Raw genomic sequence first — 27,090 nt, 5'->3', positions numbered from 1 at the left:
TGTCCTTCATTGGCATCCTATGATGTGTATAAACTGTATAGGGCCTATTCTCCCTCACTGTTTAATTGGTTATACAGTGTAGATGTTGTTCCTGTTTTTGCCATGTCTTTCTGTGTATAATGCTTGAGTATATTAAGGACACAATCCTTTTTTCCATTTGGATCTGTTTTAACAATATTGTGAGCTGAATGTGTGTGTATGTATGTATTCTTATGCTTCACCTAAACATTCTATGAAAATTGTATTTACTCATCTCGCAGGTTCAGGCTTGCCTTAGCAGCCACTGTTTCTCTGGCTGGTTGGCCACAGTCTTCGTTAATAATACTTTTCATATGTCTCTTTTTATACTATAATCCCATTTCTAATAGCCAGAATGGGCATGTCGTTGCCATTAAGGTGGTGTGGCATGACATTACCTGGGGGCATGATCAGTTAAACAGGGTTGTAAATGACACTCTCTATAGCAGCTCCCTGTTGATTCCAATCTGAGTGTGCAGTTAACCTTTAACAAATTGCAGAGTACTGACTGTTAAATATGTTACTGTCTTTCTGGTATCAATCTATCATTTTGTCTCTGACTTTCTTGTCAGCTGCAATCACATTGTCAGTGTGCAGCATTCTTTCTCTTTTGCACATGTACCTATTTTGTTTACATGATGTTCAAGTTGCTTGTGCTTTACTCCAGGTGCAGGTGTTCCTGGTGTCTATCCTGGTGGAGTTGTTCCAGGAACAGGTGGGTCTTGGTGAATATTTTTAATAGCTGCAAGAGTCTACATTTGTCTATAATAAGGGGCTCTGGTACCCAGTCTGGGCAGTAACAATTTTGGAACACCTACTTTACCCAGCCTGTTCCTTATTTATAGATAGTTATTTTGCACATATGAAAATGAATTCAGAGTGCGAGGGTAGGGTAAGAGAGAAGTAATTCCATTTATTGTGGGGAGCTAAAAGAAATCAGGAACATTTTCTTAATCCTGCACATGGGAACTGGTGCATCATGTAAAAGTTTCTAAACTAAATAAACATATACTTCTATACAAGTAAGACACTATACAGGTAATATAACATAATACTGTTCTAGCAATACTGTTCTGGAAATACAATCATATAAATATAATAGTTTAGCTTATATAAAACAGTAGACTTAATATCAGGCAACATAAAGGATCTGTAATAAGCATTAAAACTGTGCACTGATTCTGCAGGTGTAACTGTCTGTCTTATTTAGGTCACTGCAGGCTGTATGAGCAAGAGACAGTATTAAACTAGTTTGCCGTGACATATAAACAATTTTCAATCAGTTCATAAAGCATTAGACTATGGATTACTACCTGAAAGACAACAGGAATATTTTCTTAATCCTGTACATGGGAACTGGTGCATCATGTAAAAGCAGTAGCAGAGCAGGAAGTGTTCCTGGCAAAAATAGTCTTTCAGGAAACAAAATGTAAGTAAGTGCTGAACATTTTCTATTGCACAAATTTTATTAGGGGGTGCTTAACTTTGTACCTCTTACAGTTATACAGACCTGCACCCATCATACAAGATATGGGTAATTTTGTAATAACCATCCACTAGCATAGGGCAAGCAGTATTTATAGGGCTTTATGCAAATACTGTGCATTCATCATGGCAGTTAGCATAATACATTCAGAAGCAAGTATTTTTACTCACTGGCATGGCAAGAGCTTTGTAATGAAGCTTAAAGCAACTGTAACACCAAAAAATTAAAGTGTTCTAAAGTAATGAAAATATCATGTACTATTGCCTTGGTCTGGTAAACCTGATCTGTTTGCTTCAGAAACACTACTATAGTTCATATAAACAAGCTGCTGTGTAGCAATGGCGGAAACTGAAAAAAGGCTATATGGCACAGGTTAAATAGGGGATAACAGATATCACCATTATTTTCTACAGAGCTTATCTGTTATATACTGTGTAACCTGAGCCTTTTCTCATTTGAATGATACAGCAGCTTATGTATATAAACAATAGTTGTGTTTTTGAAGCAAACACAGCAGTTTTACCAGTGCAGGGAAACAGTACATTATAATTTTATTACTTTAAAAACTTTTTTGATGTTACTGTTCCTTTAAGCACTTCACATTTCACCCGCAGTGTCCATTTTTAGACATGAATGATATAAGTTATTGAGCCAGTGGGGTAATATATGACCAGGGTGCAATGCCCAAAAACTTTTACTTTTATGTATATATATATATATATATATATATATATATATATATATATATATATATATATATATCTAATTGAAGCTCCTGTTACAAGGGGATTACGTTAATGCAGCGCAGACAGCTTCTGGTAGCCCTCTATATTATACTTGCTATCAGCTTGTATTAAGTATGGGGCCCCTGGCAGAGTTTGGTCTGGTACCATCCTAGCTACATATTGGCACTCTCTGCACCACCTAGGTCAGCAGACAACCAGCAGACTAAAGGTGGCCATACACAGGCAGATTAAAAGATGCCGATATCGGTCCTTTAGACCAGGCATGTCCAAAGTGCGGCCCGTTTTCAAATTTACACCGGCCCTCAGCCTCCATCATGCCCTCAACCTTCCCTAGCACAGTGCGATCAGGAATCCCATAGCAGTAATATTAAGGCACATTAGTGAAATGATCTGCCACTTGTTCTATACTGCTACCTGTGTGCTGAATGTGTTAGCAATAGACACATACTGGCACGTAGAGACGCAATGTTTTCGCATACTTTTTTAGGGCTGAAGGTGCCAGTACAGTAAACTAAAGAAGTATGGCGTCACTACGTTCCAGTACGTGTCTATTGCTAACTCCTTCAGCACACATGCAGCAGTATAGACCAAGTGGCAGATCAGTTCACTAATGTGCCCAAATATTACTGTTACGATTAATCGATTGTTGTGAATGTTAATGGTTCAAAGAATGTCGGGCTGAATGGTCGGCCCCCAAACATTTTCACCTCACCAAATCTGGCCCTCGTTGCAAAAAGTTTGGGCACCCCTGCTTTAGACTGATTCAGCAGTTTATCTGCCCATGTGTGGGGGCTCCCAACGGGTCCTCCCGATCGATATCAGGCCAAAAATCAGCCAGATATCGATCGGGCAAGTTTGATTTTTTTCTGTGATCAAGGGCCGCATTGGCTAGTTGATGCAGTCCCCATTCACAACATTGTAATCTGGCCCCAGGGCCTAATGTTCGGATTCACCCGATATCGCCCAGCTGTTAGTGGGCATATTGGGTTAAGATCTTATAGTGCATGACCACCTAAGTATGGGGCTCCCCTAACTACTGTACCAGGTGCTGAGAAAAGTAAAACTGGGTGAAGCTCAGTATATACATGTAACACCTATTTGGGCCACTCGGGGTTAATTCACCAGCTAGAACACTAGAGCATGGGTTACACGCGACTTACACAACAGGGTCAGGGCCTTCGCCATGTGGAAGTGTTCCCTCTATGGTGTAGTGCAACTACATCCCCCAGGCTACTGTGCATACAACAAAAGATGGGCGCCAGGAGGTTCTTGCAGTAAAACAGAAACGGTTTATTTAACTATGCACGAGGCAAGTGACCACAGGTTTAGTAGTCACGCAGGAGCTGAGGCAATAGCACATTTCTCACACAGAGCTGCAGGCATTAGGCATTTCTCACAGAGGAAAGATCTCCATTAGGCATTTGCAGTATTACACACTCATTCCCTCCTGGAAGTTGACAGGAAGCAGCTTCTACCCTACAGTCCCTCTTCACTGAGGTACCTGACTGGAGGCAACACACAGAGCCTCTGGGAAGCTACTCCCTTACTGCAAATCCTTGTTGGAGCTTCAGCTGCTCTTTCTCTCTCACCTCTCTGCCTTTTTCTCCTAGAGAGACTATGACAAGTCTGCCCTAGTGTAACTATTCCTCATTCACGGGGTTACCTGGTCCCCGACTTCTTCTTACAAAGCACATGGGCCTTTCTGGGCCTAGCTGTGCCCAGGCTCCCCTGAGCACACCCAGCTGGATCACCATCCACAGGCCAAAGAGGAAGTGGCCACTCCCTACACACACTACAGTATATAGCAGTGTAGCAGGGGAGTGTCATTCTCTCCTGGCAGATCACTCTAAGAAAAAGGTGGGGGCCTTAAAGCTGCAGGGCAGATTAACCCATAGGGGCCCCTACATACATAAGCAGCAATGCAAGCATTTGTAACGCAGCCCCCAGTATCCTATTCATTCCTACTGATAACTGTGCTGTTGGCAGGAGGACGATTCCCAGGAGTTGGTGTCCTTCCTGGAGTAGCCACTGGGAATGGAGTCTACCAAAAAGCACCAGGTGAGACATTGCCATTTGTATATTTTCCTCATTAAAAAGGTAGTCAAAAGGGAAAAAACACACAACTTAAAGAAGGATGCTCTAGCATAGGTCTTTGTTAACAAGAGATGGGCAACCTGAAGCTAGGTATTTAAACTATATGAAAAAAGTAAATAGGGAAAATGCTTGTAGTGGATGTGATATTGACATGTCTCCGTAAGGAGTGTGCCAGAATTACTCGTCACACAGCACCAGAATGTTCTTTTTGATCTGAACTGCCCCTAGCCTTAGAAATATTTACCCCCCCCCCCACATAACTGCAGATATGAATATTATTAGTACAGTTGTCAATATTCAATAGGCTGTTTTTAATATTATTTTTACTATTCCTTTTACCTTCTGTTTTCTCAGCATAGGAACTTTCCCAGTTGTTATGCTGTGGTGTTATGATGAAATGTTCATTTTTCCTCTCTTGCTTTCATGCTTACAAACTCCTGTAACTCTTAGACCTTAGATCTCCCCTTAATAAGTCTTTTAGGAAGTACAGGACAGCCCAAGACAGAAACTGCAAGATAGAAGTACAGGACAACCAGGATAGAAACTCATCAGCTTATATTACTATCACAAATTAAGATATTTTTTTCCCATAGGTGGTGGAGCATTTTCTGGAATTCCAGGTTAGTCAAAAAAAATAACATTTATGACAAATTGTATAGGCATCACTAGTCATTGATAGTAGTAGTTATACGATGACATGTGAATATCTTCACATTTTAATAAATTAATTATGTGAAAGTAATAGATGCAAGGAACCCGAACCTGGACCAGGCAATAATTCCAGGATTCCCCTAGCAGACTGAGTTATTAGCATTGTTAGCACACCGACTGGATAGGCACAATTTAGCAGAACTCAGCAATTACATAGGAAAAAAACTACAGTTTGAATAAAAAAGCCATAGCAATTTGCATAAGGACTTTGCATATTGCATTGATCTTATATCTGAGCCTTCTTATCTAAAAAAAGTAAATAAATCACAAATTAATAATCTTTAATCTAGGACACTATGGGAAATTGATAATTGATCTAATACTTGTATCATACTTTTTCAATTGTTTTTTGGTTGCCTGGAAATTGGTTTACATATTTCAGGGTAGGGTTAATGAGGACATTTCCCAAGCATTCATTTTGCTTATCCCACCTTGTCCTTCTTTGAGATCCAATAAAGATAAAATAAGAGGAAGGGAACTAGACTCAGCTGTAGCTCTGAGATGTTAGAAAGAAGAAGGAAACCAAATTATCATAAGGATTGTTTCATCACTTTCACCATTTCCAGCCAGTTAATATAGAATATAAAATAGAGAGGCATAGTATGTGACTGTTTTACAGATAATTTAGATCTCATTTAAATCTGCAGATAATATTCTTATAAACTATTGGGTAATCAAAATTGAAAAAATTATACATTTACCTTAATACTGCAATTAGATACAAGTGAAGGGGTAGTGGCCCAGGAAATTGAACTGTAGTAAACTGCTACATACTTTTGTTTTCAAATAATTTTGAACTTATTTTTCATTTGAAGGTTTTGGAGGATTTGGTGGGCAGCAGCCAGGTGTGCCTCTTGGATATCCAATTAAGTCTCCAAAACCTCAAGGTATATGGATAGTAATGGAAAAATGTATGGTCTTAGCAGAGAAGCAAATTAAGGGTGTTTTTTCTAATTTTCATTTTAATATTCATATTTTATTATATTAATTGACCTGAGAACAGCATTAGCTAATGACAGTATTCCTTGGTTGCTAGATTACTATAAGAAATGGCAGAAATGGCTCTTACAGACAACTGTAAATTATCATTTAAACATCAAAGTGCCATTGTTTTGTGTTGCAGATGACGAGGGGCTTTAAACTAACAGGCACTAAATGATCAATAGATGTTAGAATTTGATTGGCAGATTTATTCCAATTCTCATATGATTTAGAACAGATGAACATTTAAGTAAAGGTACAAAGGTTGGGCAGCTACAATATCAGCTTAACACCAACATGACTGAACCACCTGTATAATTTCTCCTAATCCTGGTGCTAACCTGCTCTTCCTGGCTGGGGAATAATGATATTTTAGCAGAAAAGTGATCATGGTAGTCTGTAAGATTATTAATAATAGCACCAGCAAGGCAGGCTATTTAAATGCAGTTTTATCAACTAAATGTGTAACCCATTCAAGTCAAAGGGGCAAATTATAGTAAATTTATGCTGTTTGTGTGAGCATGCAGAATATTACAGTCTGGGCTGTGTCTATTCCAGGTGGACATGAACTTCCATACACAGCAGGAAAGCCTGGAAACGGGGGTAAGTAAGCAATGTGGGGGCCAAAGCAAAATATTTTGAGATCACCACAAGTTCATGGTTCAAAGAACACAAGGTAGATTATATATGCTTATATGTTTTTGCTTAGTTTATGGTAATAATTTAGTTCCTCTTGACTCTTTTTTAGACCCAGTGAGACATCCCAGTAATCTTCAATCTTCAATCTAATGACCTCTTTATACATATGCCACATTATAATGTGATTGAGTTAAAAGTTAGAGATGCAGATTGTGGTCTTGCCACATGTTATTCAAAAGTTCTCTGCATTAATAAAGGAGGTCATGTTATAAATGGCCATATGTTTACATAGCAACCAGCAGGTAGCATTTACTGGTTAGCAGGTTACCAGATGTGGGCAAAAGTAAAGAATTGTTATTACCCAGAATGAGTTGAGCAATTTATGGTTTGTAAAAATATATTCAAACCACAAATTCACCCATTCAGCTGAATATTTGATCTTTGCCCATTTTGTCAGGGTTCAGACCAAACCCTCAGGGTCCAATTTGTTTGCAGCCATTTTGTTATGACTTAAATTCATTTTATTGCAGGTTATGGACCTTCTGGTGTAGGGGGTGCTGGGAAGGCTGGATACCCCACAGGAAATGGTGAGTACATAAATCTGAGTTTCCCAAAAATTCTATTATCTAATAGTAATTCCATTAACTTATATAAATCCAGACTGAAGTTACACGTAATTCACGACATGTAACCATGTAGTGTCCGTGAACTTCCAGCTAACCAGTTCAGAGCTAGAGTGAATCCTTCAAGAGTGACTATCCAATCGTGTACAGCTGCACAGTGATTGGCTATACTGCTGGGTCAATCCCTCTAGCCTACCCAATTGGTGTTCAGTTGTACCGGGACTGAGATCATATCTACAGGCAGTGACTTGAAACAGCTTCAGTTCAAGTCAGAGACCCTCCCTTGCCCTTATTTGTGGACGCCCATGTCTATATAAGAATACCTTAAAAGAGGAAGCAACTCAGATGTTGGATTTACTTACAAACTGAGGTGCTACTCTCAATATGTTTCTGACATAACCTAAACTGTCAAGTAAAGTGTACAGGGGGGCATGAAAGGGACCAGACATCTGCCTGAAACAAATGGAGGGTTTGTTAAGTTTATCATTAATTAAGAAACTCTTCCCTCTAATTCTTGTGTATCCTAAGGTGAGACAAATGTGCTTGCAGAAAACATAAGGCATATCATCAACTGTAACTTTCTGTTGGCTCTGTTTTTAGGGGTTGGCACCATGTCAGCAGGACAGCAAGCTGCAGGGAAAGCAGGCAAATATGGTAGGTCCTCCCTTCTGCACTGAGCTTCATGCTATGATTTCTTAACACTGCAGTCTCATCACTAGTTACTATTTTATTAAGTAGGTGCAACTGCCTTGTTTCTGTGATTAGTCATTAAACTGCACGTATATACACTACACTCAAACCTTAATGTACCAAGGATTTATTGGAAAGGGTCACTGAACTTATAGCCTGCCTTTGAGTTAACAGGCAAAAGAAAAAGAACTGACCCATATGCTTGCACCCTCCCATGTGAATGTGTCTGGAAGCTCGTATATATACACAATTAAAACATAACTTTTAATAACCAAAATAGTTAAAAAATAGTCCATTGTATAACCATTAAAACCCGGTTAGGACCAAGGAGACGGATTGACAAGAGGCAGTGGGCTGGTGGTATATACAAGCAGCAGTCTGGGAAATGAATCTGTAAACCTGATGTGTTGTATTCCAACCACAAGCATAACCGAGTAGGAGAATGATTAAGAAGCAGGAGCGATCAGTTCACCCACTCAGACTCCTAAAGTTACCAACCCATTCACCTGCATATATTCCCCTCACCCAAGGGTAGACAGATCCAAATAAATGGAAATTATAGGTGCATGCCACTAAGCTGGCATCAATTCCGTGCATGTATAAATTGTGGCGAAAGCACTACAAATATATCAAGGAGCGATTGGATAGCTCTGCCCACAGGCACCACTGAGCAATTATGGAGCAGTTTGCAGATCCCGTTCCAAAATCCACTTCCAAACCATCCCTTCACCCACAGCACAAACCCTCCCAGCCTTTGACAAAGCCTGCAAGTTGTGGGTGAAACGTGCGTCAGGTGAAAATTTTTAAGTTGGTTATGAAGGGGCGCCGGAAGGAGCTGATATCCACTAACCGGGAGGTTAATGCGCTGTGGGTGAAGGGGTTGGTGCGGAAGTGGTTTCGAGGTAGCAATTTTAATTGCTTACTAACTCTGTAGCAGCATCTCTGGACAGTGATTACCTACCACTTCATCAAGGGCAGATATCCATGAATCGGGATCAGGGCCGCCATTAGAAATCACGGGGCCCCGTACAACAAAATTTTTGGGGCCCCCTGGGCCCCGCCCACACTGACGACCAAGCTCCGCCCCATATCCCGCCCACATCGCAGTTAAAAGACCACACAGACATCAGCGCTAAAAAAGTAACCCCCCCCCCCCACACAAGTTGTAAAAAGCTATTGATGGTCAGGGCCCCCTTATAAAAAAAATTGGGGCCCCAAAAAAAAAAAAATTAAAATTTTTTTTTTTTCAAAAACATTGGTGGCAGGGGCCCCCTGTTAAAAAAAACTTGGGGCCCCAACAAAAAAAAATGTAAAAAAAACTAAAAAATAAACAAACATTGGTGGCAGGGGCCCCCTTCTAAGTTAAAAACAAATTGGGGCCCCAAAAAAAAATTTGAAAAAAAATTAATTTTTTTTTGAAAAAAAAAAAAACATTGGCGGCAGGGGCCCCCTTATAAGTTAAAAACAAATTGCGGCCCCAAAAAAAAAATTTGGAGAAAAAAAATTTTTTTTGAAAAAAAATGGTGGCAGGGGCCCCCTTACAAGTTAAAAACAAATTGGGGCCCCAAAAAAAATTTTAAAAAAAATAATTTTTTTTTGAAAAAAAAAAAAAACTGGTGGCAGGGGCCCCCTTACAAGTTAAAAAAATTTGGGGCCACCAAAAAGAAAATTAATTTTTTTTTAAAAAAAAAAAACCCAAAAAAAAACAATGGTGGCAAGGGGCCCCTTACGAGTTAAAAAAAAAATTGGGGCCCCAAAAACAAAAGTTTTAAAAAAAAGATTGGTGGCAGGGGCCTATAGAATATTAAAATAATACATTGGTGGCCAGGGGATTAAAAAAAAAAAAAACACAAACTGGTGTTCAGTAGAATTGAACTCATGGCTTCAGTACTTCAACTTCGCCTCCTTTCGTGACTTCGGGTCTTTTCACCGCTTCAGGACTTCGGCTTCGGCTGTTTTCGTGACTTCGGGTCTTTGCGCTGCTTCAGGACTTCGGCTTCGGCTGTTTTCGTGACTTCGGGACTTCGGCTTTTTCCGTGACTTCGGGTCTTTTCGTCGCATCGGCTTCGGCTTTTCGGCACTTCCGCATTCGGGCACTGAAGAGGCAAGACGTACGGCTCGGGCGCTCGTAAGGGGGGCCCGGATCTTCAAAAAAATGCAGCGCTGCCGGGCCCCCCTTCATGCCCGGGCCCGGTACGCTTGTCCCCCCTGTCCCCCCCTGATGGCGGCCCTGATCGGGATATATAGATATTGCTAGAAAGTGCTTGTCTGGTGCTCTAACAGGCCCTTCCCATGTCTTGTTTAATACATTTAACTCTAATACAGAACACTTATATAAACATGTAGAGTTCGAAATCTTTATAGGGGTTGACTAGAGAAGCCAAAAAAAAACTAAATTAATTTATTAAAGAATATAGCCAAAGCCAGACAAAAATCCCATGCAGTTGTGTTTCACAGCTTTCTTGATTACATCATGTCTTTATCAATAGTATTTCTTCCCTTTTCTTCATTGCAGGAGCTGGAGGTATTCCTGGAGCTGTTCCTGGTACTGGTGGAGTGCCTGGTGGTGTTCCAGGTTTAACACCTGGTCTGGTACCTGGTGCTGGAGTTCCTGGAGCAGGTAGAAATATGATATTGATGTGATAGAAGTGATCATTTTCTTTCTTTTCTATTTGGCAAATTTACTGTGCTGTCTTTTTTCAGGCATTCCACAGCCTGGTGCCAAGCCCTCTAAATATGGTAAGTGAGTGCAACCCAAGTAGCACCTCATTATGTTCCAATAGAGACCTTTGCTGGTGTTTTTTTTTTGCTGTGAAGGGAATTACATCAACAAGCAGATGGCAAGAGCAGCTGGAGTTGGCATTTGCTGTGTCAGTGACACCTAATGGTTTTTAGCTATTAGCCAACATTCTGGCTTTAATAACATGCTAATGTTTTACCTGTTTATGAAACTGCTGAACTCATTCATATGGTTTTTTAGTCAAAGGGAGCTTGCATTAAATAAAATTTAAAGGGACAATAACAGCACATTCTAAATAAAAAAAGATATATTACAGCAGAGGCTAAAAGTGGTGGTTCACCTTTAAGTTAACTTTTAGGGGCAAATTCATTAACCTCTGAAAAAGCGAAGTGAAGTTGCGCTAGCGCTGCCTAATTTGCATACGGCAGGAAGTTAATGTTGAATGGACGTATATGTTGCAGCAAATACATTACACTGAGGTGGCAAAGCCAAGTCTGGCGTAAGAAGTAAAGTTCAGTAAAATCCACATCTTAGTGAATTTGCGTAGTTACCATTTGCCCTGGCGTTAGGGAGCAAAGTACCGATAGAGTCTATCTCCTTCACTAGCGAAGTTACACCGGCGATTGTTAGTAAATTGGCGAAGTTCCGAAATGACAGCAAGTGTCTTTTGTAAGGAAGTTAATGCCATGTTTTTAGGGAGACAAAGATCCATTCCAAGTCAGTATACTAGTGAATCCTAAACTGTGATGCTGCCCCTCCCCTAGGGGGCCCAGAGCCGAAACAGGTGGGAGCCCAGCCTGTACCCAAGTTAAGGTAAGTTTTAGAGAGAATGTCTATTTGGTCACCTAGATATTCATGGAGACACAGTTTGATGGTCAAGGGTAAATACTTATTTGATGTCCTCAATATTGTTGCACTGGCTGAAAAGATTGTACACATATCTGCAAACTTGGACATGAACTAGGGACTGTCACCAAATTTTGGACCTCAAAAACGGTTTAAGAGCATGTAAGATAACATTTTAATATTGCTGACAATTCATCATGTACCTAATGAGATGGCATTAATATATATATATAGCTGCTCTCTCAGCAAGTACAGGTATGGGGCCTGTTATCCAGAATGCGTGGGACCTGGGGTTTTTTGAATTGATCTTTCTGGATAATGGATCTTTTTTTCTTTTTTTTTTTACCAGTTATACCAGTTAGGAATAACATATTTACTTTATGTTCTTTACCTCCAACTACTCTTAAAAAAGGAAATAAACTGACCAATATGATTTGCATAGGGATCCATATTCATAAATTAATTATCCCAGGCTTAAAGTTCTGTGTACTACATTAGAAGTGGTATTTTCTCTATAATACAAACTGTTTTTAACTGTTCTTTAATACCAGCACATTAAGTACTGTTTAAGCAAACATTCTGAAAGAGAAGCATATAACATTGGCCTATGATTGCCTAACACATTTTACACCAGTTCTTTCAAAAAGAGTAATTTAAAGCACAAGATGCTGTAGGCAGTGTTCCAGACGTTAGTCACTGCCAGGGGAAAGTGGCCAAATTGTGACTCATTGACCCCCTAGGCAAGTCACACACAAACTATAATCAATATTGGGTAAAACCTTTTAGCTTGGCAACGTGTATTGTATAACCAGAAACATTCATTCTGTGCATCATAGATGGAGGGCCAATTAACTCATCAGTCATACTGTTGACTGAGGCAATTAATTTTTAAGTAAGCGAATTGACATTATCTAATGAGGACTTCCATTGTGACCTTCTAGTCAACTGGCTGAACCTTACATACACCAAGCTGTCACATGACTCTAGAGCAGTGATCCCCAACCAGTATCTCGTGAGCAAAATGTTGCTCGCCAACCCCTTGGATGTTGCTCTCAGTGTCCTTTAAAGCAGGTGCTTATTTTTGAATTCCAGGCTTGGAAGCAAGTTTTAATTGCATAAAAACTAAGTATACTGAGCCTCCTGTAGGCTGCCAGTCTACATAGGGGCTACCAAATAGCCAATCACAGCACTTATTTGGCATCCCCAGAGACTTTTTTTCATTTTTGTATTGCTCCCCAACTCTTTTTACATTTAAATGTGGCCCTTATTTGTCACCCCAAGGGACTTTTTCATGCTTCTATTGGTCCCCAACATTTAAATGTGGCTCATGTTTAAAAAGGTTGGGGACCCTTGCTCTAGAGAATCATGGCATTTACTTAACAAGTGTTTTAGCACAGGCAAGGTCCCTTTATATCATAGATGGAAACTTGCTGGCCCTCTACACATTGTTGCACTATGTCTGTGTTAGATATCAGAGAGTAATGTCTGGCCAACATTTTCTATCAGTCTGTAAATATTAACTGATGAATTCTTCTGCTTTTATCCACATTTAGGAGGCGTGCCTGGAGCAGGGGTTATGCCTGGAGCAGGGGTTGGACCTGGAGTTGGAGGTTTGCCTGGCGTTGGTGGCAAGCCTGGCGTTGGTGGTCTTCCGGGGCCAAGTAAGACAATAGGTGTATTATTGTTATTCTTTACATAGATCATAAATGTAAATACTTCTATAAGTCTAACAAGTTCCAGAACTTCAGTAAATTATTCACTGAACAGGAAGTGCATAAAGCAAACATAGAAGATTTTACAATATGATTAGACATTGTTCTGGCCAGTTTTTTGTCCCAATAATAGCTGTACATTTTTTATCCTTAATTATTCCATTTGAGCTTTTTTTCATTATCAATGTCTCTAATATTCCCATTACAGTATGGTAGACTGCAGACTCAATAGCACTGATTAATTAAACAAATGCAATACATACTAACTTTTCCATTATTGGTTAATGTAATATGTTACAAACCTGATTCTCCCAGCCATGCCCAGGATATTTGGGAGGTATGAAATGACTAAAATACGTGAGATAATTTGTTAACATGGGTACTAAATTGCACCATTAGTACCAGTAAATGAAATATTTTATTATTATTTAATTTTCTGTAGTTCATTGATCAAAACAAATTGCTAGCAAATTGCAAATGCCCCTTGATAGATATAAACTATAAATTACATATTTATAAGCAGCCAAGTTATGTGATATAGATGGTAGTGATACTTTTGTGGCAGTAAAGCATTAGGCCATTTCGGTTCAACAGTGGTAACGTATTAAAATTATGTGTTTCTTTTATAGCTATTAGTGATTTGGGAGGCAAACCCCAGAAAACAGGAGGTGAGCTATTGTTGCCTTTATTGTTTCTTCTAACATTAATTTCATATAAATCTCTTTCTTATTGTGCTATGAAACAGTTTAATCATTTGTCACTATGTTCCCTGTCCTATTGCACAATACTAAACGTTTGATTCCTATCATCTTTACCTTTAACCTCGATTAAGGCAAAAATACTATTTTGGCACAGCCTATGGCACTGTTACACATTAATGTGGACCCCAGAGGGTTTTAACTACTTTATTGCCAAGCATTGAAGTAGGAAGGTGTTGTTAAAATGTTTATGTTTGCCTATCATGACTGTGTAGCTCATGGGCACCATTGGTTCTTAAAGACAGCAGTCCTTTGTTTATAGAATGTGACAAATCATTTTAAATGTTGGATGAAGCTTTCACTGAAGTAATACCACATTTAGCGAGTATCTCTCCCACTCCTTTACCAGATTTAGCCAGTATACCTCCCACTTCTTTACCAGATGTAGCCAGTATCTCTCCCTCTCCTTTACCAGATTTAGCCAGAATCTCTCCCACTTCATTACCAGATTTAGCCAACAGTATATCTCTCACTCCAACACCAAACTAAAGCAGTATCTCTCCCACACCCTCCATGCAAAGGCCTTTTTATGATTTTTGTGCCCCTGATGAAGACCTGTTTGGGTCGAAACGCGTAGGGCGACATGCTGTTGCCACATGGTGTAACTGGCATGTAATAGGTTCTTCACATATGCTGACAACAAAAAAATTAAAACAAAATATTCTTATTTTCATCACCAGGTGTAGGAGCAGGTGGCCTTCCAGCACTGTGCACACACGGTGCAGAATAATGTTTATAACAAACCATTTTTGCCGTATAGTAGATTTACCCCAAGGCTGGATAGATACACAGTGCCAGTTGTATAGCTGATAGCGAATAAATAAGGTGCGGCTCCTGGCAGCAGTGTACATGGGCTTTATTCAATCACGGACTCATAAACACATACACATATATACACACACACACACATATATATATATATATATATATGTATATATATATATATACATACACACTCATACACACACATATATAGGCTTATAAAGGCATTGCAACAAAAGCACATGTAACAGGCACAAGTAGAGAAATTATGACAATACTTAGCAAACACACACGAAAATACACAATTCATTAGGCAGCAGCACAAAGATATCTGGGTCAGTTCCAAACACACAAATGCAGATATACTAAGTAAAACACACACATATACATGGCAGGCACACACATACACAAGACATTAGAAGATTAGGACAAATTATTTCAATGACAATAAACTTTAGTGCTATTACCTTATTCCAAGCCTGCTGCTGCCTGCACAAACTTGGTCCTCAGTCTAAGTTCCAGTACAGCTGCACAGGGATTGGCAAGGATGAAGATTGAATCCTTCCAGTCTATCCAATCATATACAGCTGTACAGTGATTGGCTATACTGCTGGGTCAATCCCTCTAGCCTACCCAATCGGTGTTCAGTTGTACCGTGACTGAACACTGAGATTGTATCTACCGGCAGTGGCTTGAAACAGCTTCAGTTCTGGTCAGAGACTCCAAGGAGGTGACAAGTGCCCTCCCTTGCCCCTATTTGTGGACTCCCATGGAAGAGAGCACTAATACTTAAATACTTATAAACAAAAAATTAGGACCCAAAGATAATTCAGTTCAGTGCACCAACCAACCAAAAGTTTAGCACTGCAGGATTCCATAATGTTAAAACTTATTAACACTAAAAACCAAAAGCCAAAATGCCTAGGTGTACTTGTGGTTGTAATATAGAGTTGTGGGCAGCATTAGCTATTGAATTTTGTTTATTTCAACTATATACTAATATAAACAGGTGAACAATAAATACTACCTTTCTGGTTACTATAGTTGACTATAACGGTCGCAAACTTTTCATCTTATTATTATTATCATGCCCGGATTTGTGGAAAGGCCATCTAGGCCCAGGCCTAGGGTGGCAGGATTTTAGGGGGGCGGCATGCTGCCCAACACACCCACTTTGGTTCAAAAACGCTCTGGTCCAGATAATGAAGATTTGCACGATTAAAGGGGAGGGAACAGGAGCGATGAATGGCAGGGGGCCTAGGAGCGCCCACTATGTAAATCCAGCCCTGATTATTATTATTCCTTCTTTATTACTTGCAGAATAAATGGATAAGGTGTGTCTAATGTTTTTATTTTGCATTGCTTATTGCAGCTGGTTATGGAGCCGGGGGTATTCCTTCAGGAGGTGAGTAGCCACAAAACAACTTTTGGTGGCATTTCTGCTAAGAGGTAAGGTGAGAACCTTGCCTCAGATGGCACTTTACAAGGGGCGGCAAAAAGACATTCCATGTCACCCCACCGAATTCCTTCTGCCCTAAAATCATTGACACAGCATCAGCATGTTAGTTCACAGACCTGGCAGATTTTGGTGCAAAAATGCATACTTATGCTTACCGTTTCAAAATCCACCTGTGATGCCTTGCCTGTCAGTGTACGGTGATGTCAGGGCAGAAAGAAGAGGATCAGCATTTTCTCCCCCAACAGCGAAAACGACTAGAGTGACATGGCATTTGTGTAGACAATGCAATCCTTCCCCTACTTGCCTTCATATAAATGCTGAAGTACAGGGAGCAGCATTGGGTCTCCCAACTCGGGTAGCAGTAGGCCCAGAAGTACCCATGTTGACCTGATGATTACTGTAAGTCTTCCTTTCACATGGTCTTACAGTAAGTAAGAGTGGCATTTATTGAGATCTTGGTCTCTGGTGCTGCTTTCACGATAGTGCACTAAAGCCAGGACTGACATAAGAAACCCATTTTTCCACTGGGGCTTCATACAACTGATATATTTTTGTTCCCCTGTGCCATTTTCAGGCTTTCTAACAATTTTTTGATCGAAGGATAATCCTTCGATCGATGGATCAAAATCCTTCGAATCGTTTGATCGAACGAATTAACCCTCGATATTCGACCCTTGATACAGATGCAGCCACTTTGGTTTGTCTGTTTGACACAGAATAACTAAACACAGATATCCCATTTATCTCATTTAACACAGAAAACTGTGACACAACATCCCATCTAATTAAAGCATTCACCATTGTGAACAATGGTGCTTTGGTATGCTAATGAAAAGGTTAAATGCATTAAATGAGTTAAGATAACTTTAGATAACACAGTTTCTTCAATTAACTCTGAGTCATGACGCATTTAACTCACAAATCCAAGTGGCTTCATCTGTACATCTGCCCCTAAGTCTATTGAAATTTAATTCAAACATTAAATAAACCCAATAGGATTTTTTGCCTCTAATAAGGATTAATTATAATTTAGTTGGGATCAAGTACAGGGAACTGTTTTATTATTACAGAGGAAAATAAATGGGAGTGGGAGAGTGCCTTCCCGTAATTCAGAGCTTTCTAAACAACGGATCTCATACCTCTACTTCATTGTGAAATTATAAATTCCTTATTCCTAGCGTCACTGACCAAATCGCAGTTTACTTTACAAGCTGCAGAACTGGAAAGCACAAACCTATAAAATGATGCTAAAAAATAATGAAGATCGATTGCAAAAAGTCTTAGATTGTTATTATCTATATTGTATTAAGAAGTAACTGCAAAGGATGGCATGGTGGATCTAAATATGTAAAGCTTTCACGTGAGACACAAAGTTTGCTATTGAAATAGTACCTATCAGAAAGGTGTGTGCAATGTATTTGTGGGGGGCTGTAATAGGGTTATTACAAATTTCACTTCTTTAAGTGGAAAGTGAACATTTTTTCTTCAGACTGAGGGTAAGCAGATACTGCCAGGCATTCTGGCCCAGCACTGTGTATTGTATAGATAGAGACATATACATTCAGGTTGTGATGGACATAACTGACCTTGCTGTTTGGCAGAGAGTTATAACATGTAGGTGGTTATTTATCAGAATCCGAATTTATCTCATTATTTTCTAAAATAGACTCCGAACAAATCTGCACTGGTTATTTCCCCCTATTTATCAATACATTTTCCTGAAAAATTCCAGTCCGGCAAAAACTCTAAAAAGTTGTGAAATTGTTCGAATATTCGAATTGTATGAATTTTTCAGATTGTTTCCCGAAAACCACAAAATCTTCGGTTTTTTGCACGAAACCCATCTCAGATTAGGATATCTTTGGGACTTCTCCCATTGATTTATATACAACCTTGGCAGGTCTGAGATGCTATATTTTCGGATTTGGACATTTTCCTTCCTTAGGGTATGTTAAATTCAGAAAAATGTTAGGTTTTTTTCCCAAAAAATTCAGAATGTTTTTGCCATTTGGACTTTCATATATATAACCAGTCCTGGATATGTGGAAAGGCCACAAAGGCCCGGGCCTAGGGCGGAAGAATTTTAGGGGGGCGGCAAGATGCCCAACCAGACTCGCATTGGTTCAGAAGCACTGGTGATTCGCAGGAGATATATTAGCTTTTACAATTTCCTATACATCAATCCTCAGTACTCCGGACCTGATTCTGAAGAGGAGGGGGAATGGCAGCGAGCCTAGGGGTGCTGCTATGTAAATCTGGCCCTGTATATAACCCCCTAAGAGACAGGCAAGGGTTTAACAAATCTTGTAAAAGGAAACAAACTATTAAAGCATAACATTAGGATTTCAATTTCTAGCAACACAGGTACAGAAGAACCTGGTTATTATTGTCAGGTACTAGCATCTTGGATCTTGCATATGAAGTTAGAAAAGTGTTCAGTATATATAATTATTATAGGTGCCCTAGTTGGTCCTCCTGGTTTTAACTAATCTGTAACTGTATTTCTCTTGTATTAGTTGGTGTTGGTGCTGGTATTCCAGGTGCAGGTAGGTAGATTTGTTTTTCTATATTACAATTTATATATTTATTTATTACAAAAAATACAACTTCTTTGTAGGGAAACGGGTTATGTATCCTCCTCATGTATATGTATATATTTACACTTACAGCCTGATAATTTGAGTTAAGGAATAAATGCCGGAGCAAAAAAGGGGTTCATCAGAAACATTGGTTCACTTTGAACTGCTATTGTTGTCTGTTCCAGAAGGATCTGATTCATTAATATTATCCATCCATTTCAGGCTTGATTAGACATGAGCGAAGAAAAGGGGACCAAAGACTATACATATTAATACTAAATATTGTCCCTGTTATCTCCAAGTTACCCTCCCTCACCCCCTCCCCCTGCTCAAATAAAAGGAAACAGAAAATGGTAGCAGGGCAGACTGTAACACCTTTATTCAAGTCAGTAAAACACTTTGGTAAAACACTTTGGAGTGGTCTCCCTGCCCAAAACACACAAACATCACACCACACAGGTTTTAGCGGGTATGCAACATCATAATGTATAAACCTGTCAAAATATGTAACGCAAAAGTCATTTCTGGATTATGTATGCCATACATGTGTTCAATCAGTAAAATTGAATTGGTAAAAAAAATATATAAATATACAACTGTCATAGAAACTAAAATTATACCACTAAATGCACAAAACAATAATGAATGCAATACTTACTATCTTGTGTACTTTATTTGCTGATTTCGAATGTGTTCCTGATGATTTTAAACAAGTGCTTTTCAAATACATAGCTATTTTTTTTAGCATACTTCAAGTATTTCTCAATGATCAGTCCAGAAGCATTCTTGTACAGAGGTAAAATGTTGATTATATTTTTCAGGAACATACCCAGCAGGAGGCAAACCAGGTAAAGTTACTTAAAATGCTACAGACCCCACGTTTAAATGATATAAATGTAGAATAGAAGGCATGGTAGAGAGAGATGGCGCCTATAGTAGCAGTTGGATAAAAGTCTCAGAGAAAGGACTGTGACTGTGAGATTGCAGGTATAGAAGGGAGAGGTGGTGCCTATAGTAATAATGGGGATAATATGGGAGGGAATTGTAGCTGTGGGATAGCAAGCATATTAGGTAGATATTGTGACTATAGTAACAGTGGGATAATAGTCTCTGGGAAAGGAGTGTGGCTGTGGGTTAGTAGGTATAGTAGGAGATGGTGCCTATAGTAACAGTGGGATAATAGTCTTTGGTAAGGAAGTGTGGCTGTGGGATAGCAGGTATAGTAGGGAGAGATGGTGCCTATAGAAGCAGTGGTATAATAGTCTCTGGGGAAGGGACTGTGGCTGTAGGATAGCAGGTATAGTAGGGAGAGATGGTGCCTATACTAATAGTGGGATAATAGTCTTTGGTAAGGAAGTATGACTGTGGGATAGCAGGTATAGTAGGGAGAGATGGTGCCTTTAGTAGCAGTGGGATAATAGTCTCTGGGAAGGGAGTGTGGCTGCGAGATAACAGGCCTAGAGCCAGCTGGTTTGCCTCAGGCCCCACCAGCTGTAAGAACAGCTCAAACTCCAATATATTGTGAAGTGCCTTAGTGTTGTACCACCAGGAAGTCCAGATAAGGGTAAATCAGTGCATTGAATATGTCTCTGCAGCACAAGCTTACTCTAGGGCTGCTGGCAGTTTAGCCTGTAATTGTTATTTCTTGTATTTAAGGCTATGGAGCAGGAGCTGGATTAATACCTGGAGGCGGAATAACACGAGGAGCAGGACTGGGAGCAGGAACAGGAGCAGGTCAGACATAAACTTGCAGATCATGGGATGGATTCAGGAATCATGGGATGAATTATGTCCAGATTTACCTATAGACTACTACATTTAAATTGTAGTAGTCATTTTTCAAAAAGATGCCGCTTGACTATGCTGCTTTTATTGAATTACTGGGTCCACAACCAGAAAAGATTAAGGGGCCCATTCACTAAGTTCGAATGAAGGAATAGAATAAAAAATAATTCAAATTTCGAAGTGTTTTTTTGGTTACTTCGACCATCGAATGGGCTACTTCGACCTTCGACTACGACTTCGACTTTGGATCGAAATGATTCGAACTAAAAATCGTTTGACTATTCGACCATTCGATAGTCGAAGTACTGTCTCTTTAAGAAAAAACTTCGACCCCCTAGTTCGCCACCTGAAAGCTACCGAAGTCAATGTTAGCCTATGGGGAAGGTCCCCATAGGCTTTCCAAGTTTTTTCTGATCGAAGGATTATTCCTTCGATTGTTCGATCGAACGAATTGCGCAAAATCCTTCGACTTCGATATTCGAAGTCGAAGGATTTTAATTCGCCAGTCAAATATCGAGGGTTAATTAACCCTCGATATTTGACCCTAGGTAAATTTGCCCCTAAGTAGGGGAACAAGTTAGATTTAGCAAGGCAAAAAAAGCAAAGCAGGAAGTTGAGGAACGATGTAAGGAAGGAGCCGGGTATATCATAGCAGGACACCACTGTGTCTGGACTGTTAGGAAGCATTAACCTTCCATGATATAAAGTTACAACTACACTACTGTGCTGCAAATGCACCATTTTTGTCTTATAATACCTCTAATGCCTCATTACTATGTTTCCATTATTTGTCTGTTTTCTAGGCTTGTACCCTGGAGGCAAAGCACCTAAGCCAGGTAATTAAGTATGGCTGCTCTGGATATGAAAATGTGTCAATACTGGAGCACAGCCTGTTGGTGCTGAGTGTAAGGTTTTTGTAAGGGTATTTACATTGTGTAATATTGTGCTTTTAGGTTATGGATTGCCTGGAGGTGCATTAACACCTGGAGCTGGACTAGTACCTGGAGCTGGACTAGTACCTGGAGCTGCAACAGGAGCAGGTCATAATGACTAGAGTTTTTCTGAAAACAGAATGCAAATAGCCCGCTTATATAGGCCATAAATATATATATAAAATATATATATATATATATATATATATGTATATTGTTCAGGAAAGTGTGTAGCTGGTCCAATCTAAAGTTTCTTTACGGGTTCCACCACCCCAGTTTAGGACTGGTCACTAGTTTATTAGTTAAACCTAGAACAAGAACTGCATATATCAGCATATTTTGACTTGAACCGGTTTAGGTTGTTTGAGGCTTTCTAAAAAGAAGGAACAAATTCACCTATACATTTTGTTCAGATGGCTCCTAGTTCCTACCATGTCACTTCATTTGAACACATGCCACTCGTTTTACTATCAAACTGGAGGCTCTGATTTCCCATAGTCAAGTTGATATAGACCCAGAGATTCACAGTTGACATCCTAGCTAACTAGGATTTATTTGGTAGAGTACATCAGTTTAAAGATCATTGACAACCACAGGTGCAGTTGGCACAAATTGTTGCACATGAAATCTATTCATTACATTTACTTGGGTTAAAAAAAGACCTTTTGTATTTCCATATAGTTACAATAATTACAGCTCATTGCCTTCTGCCTCCCATTTCTGAATCAAGTACAGTTACGCCTATTGACACAGGAGAACCCTGGAGCCACCACCCCACTCCAGACCAGGTGGTAGCTACTTGGTCCTCCCAACACCCTGCGTCAATAGGTGCAGCACACTGGTGTCTTAAGAATTGGGTTCACACTCTTACACCAAACACCGGAAATGACCGGAAATGATGACAAATGGCGATTGTGCTCGTAATTTCACTTTGTATACTGCACTTCCTTTCCTGTACATTTAATCTAGACAATCACCTAGCCTGAGGACTTGAAATTCAGAATTTCCTCTAGATACAATTTTAGAGAATGAATATCTGTAGAGAGATTTTCATGATCAGACTGGGCGACCAGAATATCAAAGTGCTTAAATGGCCCTGTGTCTAAAATTTCTTGTTGGAATAATATATGAATAAATATTATATATTGGATAATATATGGACGAATTGCACTTAATGAGCAGAAGCAGTACAATGTTACTTCTAGTTTACATATTTTCTAATTCTGGTTGGCAGGTGCATACCCAGGGGGAAAACCACAAAAACCAGGTAAGGAGATGCAGATATAAATGTCTACATTTATACATGGAATGCAAAAGAAATGTAACTTTTGTTCTAGTGTAAAATCTTGTCAGACTCCATTTTGAGATGCAATTGGAACCTCTTTGCAAAATGAGCCTCACAAGTGAGGCTGGTCTTTATACTCACTGTGGCAGAGGCAGCAGTGTATGGGCAATGGGTACTGCACTGCACATAGATGTATATTTTGTAAATACAGTAATTTAGTGTCAAGTTACAGCATTACGTGCAGGAAACAACACGTTTTTCGGATTTGACGTCTGAAGACACACTGCCATTTAGTACCATTTATATTATTTTTGCCAACATGCATAACATATTATATAACATATTGAAACTGATTATTTTCCAGTTTGTTGCCCAGCTTTCCAATTTAGTCAAATCACTCTGCAAAGTGGCAGCATCCTGCATGGAACCTATTGTTCTGCACAATTTAGTATCATCAGAAAAATTAGAAACAGTACTTTCAATGCCCAGCTCCAGGTCATTAATAAACAAGTTGAAAAGCAAAGAAACAAGTACAGAAAAGTGCGGTACTAGACTCACAACACTGGTCCAATTAGAAAATGTTCTATTTACCATTTATTTTCTTTGTAATCTATCTTTTAGCCAGTTCTCTATGCAGGTACAAATACTATATCCCACCATCATTCCTTAATTTAACCAGTAAAATTTCGTATGGCACTTTATTAAATGCTTTAGCAAAGTCTAAGTACAGTAGGTCACATCTAATGCTTTCCCAGAATCGAGGTCCCTGCTCAACTTCTCATGATAGGAAATTAAAATTAGTCTGGAAAGATCTATTACCGGTACACATAAAACCATGCTGGCACAAACTTCACTGGACTTCATTGCATATTATGATATACAATGAAGTCCAGTATCTTATCCCTTAATACCCCTTCGAAAAGCTTTCCTTCCACTGATGTCAGACTAACCGGACTATAGTTTTGAGGCTGAGAACGGGATCCCTTTTAGAATAGCGGCTCCACGCAAAACATCAGTCACTCAACACTGTGCCAGACCTCAATGAATAGTTAAGTCAAGTGGTTTGGCAATCACAGAGCTAAGCTATCTAAGTACCATGGGATGAATACTATCCTGTCCCAGACCTTTGTTTATCTTTACATGTTCTAGTCTCTTTTGAATTTCCTCATGGGTAAACATGCAACATTAGTTGTAGTACTAGGATTGGGACTATAAGGAAACCTTCATTAACTGGTTCCTTATTTGTGTAGACAGATGAAAAAAAACAGTTAAGAATCTTTGCTTTTTTCTGTTCTCAACAACCAGCTGAACCCCCTCTGATATTAAGGGTCCCACCCCTTCCTGCTTGAGCATCAAAGAGAAGCCTGTGTCCAATTCTTTTGGCCTAAATTCATGACATTAATTGTTGCAGGCCATTATGGGAATCCTGGCGTTAGCACCACCTTCAACACTGGCATTTACTTCAGGATTTCCTTGCATCAATAGGCACACTCCTTCTCTAGAGGAGATGGGGGCAGTCCCGAAATTATGTGTTAGTGCAAAGAGTGGCTGTTGTTGTTTAAACATTGTTCAAGCAATGAGAGAGTATTGTCGTTTGTTTTATTTAAACTGTCGAACCAATGAAAGTGATCTAAATTATAGCTTTGTTCTGAGGGCTTTCAAAGTCTTGCTCTGCTCCTGCAACTATAGAACTGCCTCTGCACAAAGACAGAAAACTTACAAACTTCAAGTTATCATGAGAGAGCTGCCTCTATCAAGAAGAGTAAACAACTCAACTCCCTGTTAGTCATAAAAAGAAACAGTTTACTTTTATTTGGATTTAGGTTATGGAGCTGGATCAGTACCTGGTGCTGGTGCCGTGCTACCTGGAGGAATTGGAGCAGGAGTTTCACCAGGGGGCGTTGGTAATGGAGGTAAGTTTTATCTTATGTACCTATATAAGATGTTATTTATTTAAATGTATACTTATATATTATATTTATAAATACATATGTATTAAGTACAGGTATTGAATTAGTACCTGAGTTACTTAGAAGTTTTTAATTTCCTCTTCACAACTGTACATAGAATTCCTCCTTCTGTATCACACTGTAGGTGAGATTTATCCTCCATGGTCTTTCATGTTTTAATTTATTTTTCTGTTTCCACAATCCATAGGGAAAATACAAAGATGGCAGATGGCATTGTTAGCTGTTATGTAGTAAAATCAAAAAATAGACAAATTCAACAGCGCACCTAGAACAAACTGCTGCCTGAGCAATCCTCTTGTTATTCCCTGACCTTTCAGGAGGATGATTTGTTTTGCATATAAACCCCAACCAGAACATATCTATATCTATAGCTACAGAGTTTTTATTCACAATGTGGAATACAAATCTTTCTTTTTTTCCAGGCTTGTATCCAGGAGCTGGAGGAAAACCATCTAAACAAGGTAAGTGGATAATGAATTATTACAAGAAATATATTTGTCTGGACTGACTTTGTCTTTTTTCAACCAAATTTAACTATGTAACTATGTAACTATGGACAGACAACTATTATTATTATTAACATCTATTTATATAGCGCCAACATATTGCGTAGCACTGTAAAGTAAATGTGATTATACAACTACATCACATGAATTACATACATAGAATATATGGAGTAACAAACATCACAATCAATACAGGTACAAAAAGGTGAGGATGGCCCTATGCATAGGCATACAGTCTAAAGGGAAGGGAGTAATACACAAGGTGTGGGAGTGGGCAAGATCGAATTAAGTGGGTGAGAAATGTGGTATTGTATGTGGTGTTGCGTTTGGTAGTTAAGCAGAGTGAGGGTAGGCTTCTCGAAAGAAGTGCGTTTTCAGAGATTTCTTGAAAGCAGAAAGGTTGGGAGAAAGTTGGACAGACCGTGGGAGAGTGTTCCAGAGGAGGGGTGCAGCCCTTGAAAAGTCTTGAATGCGGCATGTGAGGAGGTAATGAGAGAAGAGTTGAGTAGTAGGTCAGTAGAGGAGAGTTCAGAGATGTAGGGTGGGGCAGAGTTATGAAGTGCTTTAAAAGTCAGTGTCATTAATTTGAATTTGATTCTGAAAGGTAACGGAAGCCAGTGCAGGGATTGACAGAATGGCGAGGCAGAGGAGGAGCGGTTGCTGAGGCGTATGAGCCTCGCAGCAGTGTTCATTATGGACTGGAGAGGTGACAGTCTCTGGAGGGGGAGGCCAATTAAAAGAGAGTTACAGTAGTCTAGACGCGATATGATGAGAGAGTGAATAAGAATTTTGGCAGCGTCTTGGGTGATAAATGATCGTAATTTGGATATGTTCCTTAGGTGGAAGTGACATGATTTAATAAGTGACTGGATATGAGGAGTGAATGACAGGGCAGAATCTAGGATAACCCCAAGGCACCGGGCCTGGGGAGAGGGGGTGATAGAATTGTTAACTATGATGGATACTTCGGGGATGCTACTGGTGTTAGTTGGAGGAAAGAGAACCATTTCAGTTTTAGAGAGAGGTTTAATTTAAGGTAGCGTTGCGACATCCAGGTAGAGATAGCGGACAGGCAGGAGGAGACGCGAGTTAGGAGTTCTGGGTTGAGATCAGGAGATGAGAGATAGATCTGAGTATCGTCAGCATAGAGGTGGTAGTGGAAACCATACGAATTTATTAATTTGCCAAGGGAGGAAGTATAGAGGGAGAATAGCAATGGTCCCAGGACAGAGCCTTGAGGAACTCCAACAGAAAGAGGTTGGGGAGAAGATGATACTCCATTGTAGGAGACACTGAAGGAACTATTGGTGATGTAAGAAGAGAACCAGGACAGGGCTGTGTCACGAAGGCCAAGTGAACCCCCTTTTGTAAAATGTAAGGAAATTAGAAGTCAACGAGAAGATCCATGATATGATACAAGTCATGCAACTTTAAGGCGATTTTTATTCTCCTCATAATTTTTTGATGATACATACATATAATGTGCATTTAATGAGAATCAGATGCGACTTCCCTGAAAATCTTCATAGTTTCTTAATTTCTAACACTCAGCATCAAAGAGACGCTTGTATCCAATTCTGTAGATATGAGTTCAGTCAGGGCTGGAACTAGGGGTAGGCAGAAAAGGCCCATGTCTAGACCGTTATGTTGTAGGGGCGCTGGAAACATACCTCCTCTATCTGCCTGCCTACCCTTAGTCTGGACACTTGTTCCTCCACTCCAAAAAGTTGCGGCACTCCCGCCTAACCCCACCCGTGACATGATAGCA

At 39.6% G+C, this 27,090-nt stretch overlaps 1 protein-coding gene across 1 annotated transcript in view; it reads left to right on the top strand.

The window, feature by feature from the left end:
• The window catches only part of LOC108708883 (elastin-like), a 91,842-nt gene that overhangs the window by 48,073 nt on the left and 16,679 nt on the right, over nt 1-27,090 (top strand). The window contains exons 21-40 of the mRNA XM_041584700.1: nt 686-733; nt 4,237-4,308; nt 4,938-4,964; nt 5,871-5,942; nt 6,595-6,639; nt 7,206-7,262; nt 7,899-7,952; nt 10,504-10,608; nt 10,692-10,727; nt 13,128-13,235; nt 13,916-13,954; nt 16,179-16,211; nt 18,782-18,811; nt 19,666-19,692; nt 20,501-20,578; nt 21,433-21,465; nt 21,583-21,669; nt 22,796-22,828; nt 24,670-24,759; nt 25,239-25,277. Of these exons, the coding sequence (XP_041440634.1) occupies nt 686-733; nt 4,237-4,308; nt 4,938-4,964; nt 5,871-5,942; nt 6,595-6,639; nt 7,206-7,262; nt 7,899-7,952; nt 10,504-10,608; nt 10,692-10,727; nt 13,128-13,235; nt 13,916-13,954; nt 16,179-16,211; nt 18,782-18,811; nt 19,666-19,692; nt 20,501-20,578; nt 21,433-21,465; nt 21,583-21,669; nt 22,796-22,828; nt 24,670-24,759; nt 25,239-25,277 (1,113 nt within the window). The remainder of the gene's footprint in view (nt 1-685; nt 734-4,236; nt 4,309-4,937; nt 4,965-5,870; nt 5,943-6,594; nt 6,640-7,205; nt 7,263-7,898; nt 7,953-10,503; nt 10,609-10,691; nt 10,728-13,127; nt 13,236-13,915; nt 13,955-16,178; nt 16,212-18,781; nt 18,812-19,665; nt 19,693-20,500; nt 20,579-21,432; nt 21,466-21,582; nt 21,670-22,795; nt 22,829-24,669; nt 24,760-25,238; nt 25,278-27,090) is intronic.

Source organism: Xenopus laevis, chromosome 2S (assembly GCF_017654675.1).
Source record: "Xenopus laevis strain J_2021 chromosome 2S, Xenopus_laevis_v10.1, whole genome shotgun sequence".
NCBI classification, from domain to species: domain Eukaryota; kingdom Metazoa; phylum Chordata; class Amphibia; order Anura; family Pipidae; genus Xenopus; species Xenopus laevis.
This window is presented reverse-complemented; position numbering and strand designations above follow the sequence as displayed.